We start from the raw sequence: 6283 nt of genomic DNA, 5'->3' as shown, positions 1-6283 counted from the left end.
CCCACTTCCGCCACACGAAAACTGTAACGCTCCAGTTAACAAACTTATGGCATAATAAAAAACTTTTTAAATAAATTCTCGCGAGGATTTTATGGCCAGTTTGTAATAAATAAAAATTCACCAACAAAAAAAACCGTGGGTAGCCAAAAAAATTTAAATTAAGCTTTTTGTGGTCTGCCTTTGGTCTCCTTTGACCGACTGCTGGAATTCATCAAATGAAACAAATTAAATAATCCAATTATTGGTTGTCATAAAGCTGAACCAATCAAAACCGAAATGAAACGCAAAGATATATGGCTGCCAGTACTGGAATACAATCCGAACGCTAACTTTATGGCACCACTGTTTATTAAACTACAAGTTGAACAAAGGTTATCAGCGTGTTTTTTCCTTATCAATGAAAGCGAAATCTGTCGATGGAAGGGGGCTCGGAAAGCAAATATGCAATCTTCAGCCCCGGAGTTTATCGTTGGGATTTATACTTTGCACCGGCAAACGAGAAAGGGCAAATGAGCCGGTGATAAGGTTTATCAGGGGAATTAGCAAACAGTAGCTATGTGGGGAGCAGGGTGCGGAGGAGGTGTCTTCCACATAGACACCCGTAGTATAATTAATTTGCAATAACAACATATGGGCGGGCCGACAACACCCACTTCACACTCATGACGAACCATCCGCAAACTTGGAAGTTGGCAACCCGACGTGACTTTGAAGACTAGATAGCGGTTGAATAGCCAAACACACGCGATATTCCACTGAGCTTCTAAAAATAACATCGATTTAATCTGGGGAACCTTCTTAATAAATAATATAAAACTAATATGATTTGAACATTTTCAAAAACAACATTTAAAATATAAGATACCATAATTTATAGACCTAAAAGTTTTAAGTTATCATATGACAGGTAACTTTGCTGAAGTTTTTCCATAAATCAAATCGAAACTGACAGGTTTGTTATAACATTTTGTGCTTTATTGAGAATCCACTTTATACTTATGGCGCTACAAAAAACTGTTTCAACATTCAAGCTAATCGTTATTATGTAATATTGTCACCGGAATTGCCGACATTTAAATGCCCTATGTTTTTGTTTAAACTTAACGTTGTATATACACGCATGGTTCATGGTTCATGGTTCATTGTTCGTAGATCGTTTCATATGGTATTGATAAACATATATACATAATTTACAGGCCAGTGCTTTTGTCCTCGCCCAGGACGTACTTGTTGTAGCCCTGGTTGAGCTGTTCCAGCAAGATGAAGGTCAGCACGGTGTGGGGACCCAAACGGCAGTAGTACGGCGTGAAGCCCTTCCACAAGGCAAAGAGTCCCTCCTGACGGGCCACTCTCAGCAGGACGTCGGCGGTGCCGCTGTACTCCGGCTTGCCGTTCACCGTCTTCATGTTCTGGATACGGGTCTTGGCAATGTCCAGCGGCATGGAGGTGATGGTGGTCAGCAGGCCACTCAACATGCTGGCGCAGAAGTGCAGCTTGATGCCCTCGTCCATCTGGAGGGGTCCGTTGCGGAAGTAGGTCTTGAACTGGGAGTAACTGGCCAGTTGGGTCATGTTGACCACCATGGCGCGACCCACAGTGGGCAGACTGCCCCTCCAAAGGGCCGTAATACCCTCCTCCTTGGTGATCCGGGCCAAAGCGTTGGCCACATTCGTGTAGTTTCTCCTCTCGGCCACCGGTAACCTGCCATCGGAGGTCATGCGTACCAGGGCCACCTCCGCGGGGGTTCCAATAAAGGCGCCGCAGGCACCAGCAATGGTGCCCATGGCCATGCTGTCCGTGATACCGGGAGCCCTCTGGAATCGCTCCCGGAACAGATCGTTCAGGTAGGTGTACATGCCCAATCTTCCAGTGGTGTAGGTGGCCTGCCGCAGCAGAGCAGCTCCAATGCCCTGGTACAGGGCCAAAGGTCCCTCCTTGCTAACAATGGTCTGGATGCAGTGCAGCGAGCTGCGGTACTCCTTCTTGCCACTGCCAGCTCCAGAGATTTGCATGCGTGTTTTCACCTGGGGATCAGAAATCAAAGGGTTCCGATGAGATTTTTGGGATGGGGTTTCTCCTTAGTTATAGCTTACCAAATCCAAAGGCTGCACCACCATGGTGGCTCCCATTCCCGAGAGACCGCCGAACAGAAACTTGATGGCATTGGAGGCTGCCGCCTTCTTGGGCGGCTCCTGGCCACTCGTAGCGCTCATTTTTCCCGGGATTCTGGTTACACAACCACAACACTTGAATAAATGCAAATGCCTGATATGTTTGCAATTTCCAGTTCTAGCTGGCCGGAAAAATCGACTCGCCGCTGCGGGGGAATGTGGAGAATGCGCCGAGGGAAATGGTGAAAGGCACCTCTCTACGCCGATGGCACAATTAATAATGAGTTTTTACCGCCGCACGCACTTGCCAAACAGCTGATATGGCTATATCTTCGTGTGGGTTTTATTTCCTAGATTTATTTTTGCACCCGCGAATGTTGTTCAATGTCAAAGGCGTCGGCTTTTCTCCCCCGATTTATTTTTACTTTCGGACCAAGAGGCACGTGCTGCTTGGCTGCCACTGATTTGTTGCGTTGCCGCGGAATGTTTGCCACCAAATGTTTTTTATTTATTTGTTTTTTTCAGCCTGCAGTTCGTTTGGAAACCTTAATGCAACTCAAAAATACATCTGCTGACGAAGGTTGTTGTTGGTGGCCACAGCTGATGACGTGTGCGCGCAGAGAGCGAGAGCGGCGACGCGAGAGAGCGCAGGGTTGCCAGGTGACCATGGAGGGTTTCTAAAAAATATACTCAAAACAGAAGAGTTGCTGATTTTTTGAAAGTTTTGATTAAGGAAAAAAATTTTAAATAATTTATCCACCAAATACATACATTTTGGTAGCCTTAAAAGCATTTTATAAGGTACTTAAGACGGGAACAAGGACTTCAGTTTCCAGCGCCCTTTTCCACCAATATTAGTTTAAGTTGTGTATACGGGCTTGTATGTGTTGAAAGAATAACATAAATATTTAAGTTACTTAAAAAAGACTTCAAAAAACTGGCTTGCTCTCTGTGTTCACTTGACAACCCTATTTACTCTCTTCGCCACTCCCCTCACCCACTGCACACGAAGAGAAACCAAAACCGGTGTTGTTAAACGCCAAACAGCTGAGCGCCTTGACCGCACTTTTAAATTAGAGAGCGCAACGTTGAATTAGCATTTCCTCGGTATCTTTGTATCTTTGTTTTTTTGTTTACACAATTGATTCGCCCACTCACAAGTCAAATTCCCCAGATTTTTCACAAAACAACACCTTTGCTAACATATGTTTTCTTTATCTCGACTTTGCCTTTATTGGGAATCCGCTTATCGACGCACGGTAATGAAATGTTTGCCTCGCTTTTATCGTAATTGCTCTAATTAGAATCACAATTGGCCCAATTCGATTTTGATTCGTTTTAAACAGCCGTTGCTAATGGAACTACAGTATATATGGGTTATAAGGTAACATGATAATTCATTAACATTTATTTATTAGGATAATAAGATTCTCATTTCTTGCAAAAGAAATAATTGAAGAATTTATTCTAATTTGAAATTTTCTCAGATATGTTGTTATATCATATCTTGTTTTTAAACATAAAAACATATGACATGGTACTTTTTAGCAATAGCAATATCTGCTGCCCTCATCTCTGTTGTAAGCTAAATATAATATAGATGTTTTCGCTTTGTACATATTTTTAGCTCTCGCCTGCTAATTACTAAGATACATATGTATTTTGAATTGGATACAATTATGAAGGGGCGTTCAAATATGGTTGCTTTCTCCATGGTCGACAACCTTCACAAGGCCGTAGCGCCTCGAAAGTCGTTCCACGGATCAATAGTTCCCGTGAATTTACCGAAAATGACAGATAATGACGATGGGGCTTGTCGCACAACATATTATCATTAAATCGCACTCGTGTCTCGGGACGGCATTCGGTGGGGATTCACCCATCCAAGCGCATTACGCGCATTCGTTCCGCATTTTTTCAGCTGCCACCCAACACCCACCGCCCTACCAACTGCCACACCCACACCTACAGGACGACCTTGGTACGGACCCCCTCATTCAATCAGAGGCGACTCAACAGATTGCCTGTCGTTTGCCTGCCAGTGGAGCTGAAGCAATTCCAATTCAATTTTAGCTGCGATGACGAAGCCGGCGACAACGCTTGCTCCGACAGGGATTTTCGCATTTTTTGTAAAAAACTCGAAATGGAAGCAGGGGGCGGCAGGATGTGGGCGTGGTGCCCGGCCAGCACATTGTAAGCAATCAGCAGAGAAAGGGGGCGTAGCGAAATCTCCAGCTGTCAAGGGGGGCTGTAGATAAAAACCACCTCCCCATACAGGACATACGTACCATTCACGACCGGAACGGACCCCCAGCCACGGTTAATATCCTTATACGACTCAGACTCTCAAACATATAGCACACCTTTCCACAGTTGTGGTCAAAATAATATAACTTCCTCTAGAAATTGAATAAATCTTAAGTATCACAATTACTTGAGGTACTATAGTTTTAAAAGTACATAGACAATTATTTATTTTATATATCCTGAAATCAAAAAGTACTTAAATTGAATGTGGTATTTGTACTAATTTTAGTTACTAAAACGTTTCATGTCTTAAATTAAAAATAAAAGAATTATTATTTATTTGGAAGGGCTATTATTTTGACGGGCACTGTTTAAACAAGCAACCGGTGTGAAGGACATCGTAAGTGAAATTGAACGCTTGGACTTACGAAAGAATAAGAGGCGTTGAGGCATATAACCTATGTGGTTTCGATTGTGACAATCCAGGCAGATAAACAATATTTCGCAAGGATTAATAGATAATTAAAAATACCTTTAAAAATCAAGACGTTGAGTTAAATGTTCCGTGCTATTTTTTATTAAACCCTAGTTATTTAAGCTTTTGACATTTAAGCTCTCATCAGAAACTGAAAATATAAAAAATAATACGAGTTTTATTATTGAAATATTTGTTAAACTGGTTATAAGTTTTTTCAAAACACACAAAACAAGTTACTGATTAAAAAAATAAACAAAGTAAATGTACCTGGTATTCGTCTTGAATGCTCTTGAATATAATTAGCATTCAAAATACCCAAATGCCATGTGTAAAAGCAGCCCTTAAAAGCGCTCAACTCAAAATAAAATTTCGCCAGCGAGTAAAGGGAATGGAACCCTTTGAGAACCCCACTTATCAGCTGCACTTTCGAAGCATCTTCGAATTGCTCGCCTCAGCGAGTGCATTCAATCTGATGGTTTGCCAGGTACCATGAACGTGGGTTGTGGAACTGGCACTGGGATATAGGATATGGATGTTAATGCTAATGGGGATGGGGATGGGGATGGGTTTGTCGACTCAAGACCCGACCCAACTGGTTTCCATCGCTCATGTGACGCTGCCTGGCCAATCAATAAAATTTCACGGCGCAGTAATCAAAGCATGTGACATTAGCGTAAAGTTGAATGGGTCCATGGCCCCGGGATCTGGTTAGGCTTTTGTGTGGAAGGCTGACATGATAGGGTCGCTCGATAAATAAACTCTCACTCCCCCTATATTATATTATAATATTTTCCCTTGTAGAATCAACAGTTTGTCGCCTGCTAATTTTAAAACGGGGAAGATGTGGGGCAAAAGGGCAGAGGGACGAAAGCCAGCGAAGTTCACCTGCAAGTTTTTGAACATTTATTTTTGTGCAGCGCGCTTAGTGATGCGTTAGGGTAAACAGCTTACGGGAGGCGGTGGAACTTCCTACCAGTTTCAGTTAACCGGGCCCGGTTTTTGGTTCTGCCAACGACCAACTTGGGCTGCAAATCGAGTGGAAGACTTCAGTGCGTTGGCAAACGAAAATAAGTTGCCGCTCTCCATGCTGTCTGCCAACATTTATTCTTGGCTCCGTTTCGAATAAATAGGGATCCTTGAAGTTCAGACAAAGGTCGCGCTCCTTAGAAGGTATTCAGCGCTTTGTGTCACTGCCAAGCGGGGAAATGGCCAAAAAGGAAACGCCCCGGCGCGTGTTGGAAAGCCAAAAGGAAGTCGAACAATTGGAAACCGGCTAGAAATCCGCATGACTCAGTCGGCAGCCATTGCATTTGGCCAAGAAGTGCAGGCCAAATTAAATGGAAAGGCAAATGGAAGCAGCTGAAGTGAGGAATTGTTTTGGCAAACTCAATTTCAACCAAGTTTCCGACAGAGTCCACTTAAATAAACATTCTCAAGGTGGAAGCGA

General features: G+C 43.2%; 1 protein-coding gene and 1 long non-coding RNA gene across 2 annotated transcripts; one reads left to right on the top strand and one right to left on the bottom strand.

Annotated features, from left to right (window-relative positions):
- Nucleotides 1-953: 953 nt before the first annotated feature.
- Nucleotides 954-2757, bottom strand: LOC119563059 (mitochondrial 2-oxoglutarate/malate carrier protein). Its single transcript, XM_037876274.1, has 2 exons — nt 2094-2757; nt 954-2024 (listed from the first exon to the last, which is right to left on the bottom strand). Exons 1-2 carry the CDS (start codon nt 2211-2213, stop codon nt 1191-1193), a joined length of 954 nt encoding a protein of 317 aa, XP_037732202.1. The 5' UTR covers nt 2214-2757; the 3' UTR covers nt 954-1190.
- Nucleotides 2758-3228: 471 nt separating this feature from the next.
- Nucleotides 3229-4766, top strand: LOC119563061. The gene is made up of 3 exons (XR_005222098.1): nt 3229-3370; nt 3458-3495; nt 3739-4766. It is a non-coding gene; the product is annotated as an uncharacterized LOC119563061 (long non-coding RNA).
- The last annotated feature ends 1517 nt before the right edge of the window (nt 4767-6283 follow it).

This window comes from Drosophila subpulchrella, chromosome 3R (genome assembly GCF_014743375.2).
Source record: "Drosophila subpulchrella strain 33 F10 #4 breed RU33 chromosome 3R, RU_Dsub_v1.1 Primary Assembly, whole genome shotgun sequence".
NCBI classification, from domain to species: Eukaryota; Metazoa; Arthropoda; class Insecta; order Diptera; family Drosophilidae; genus Drosophila; species Drosophila subpulchrella.
This window is presented reverse-complemented; position numbering and strand designations above follow the sequence as displayed.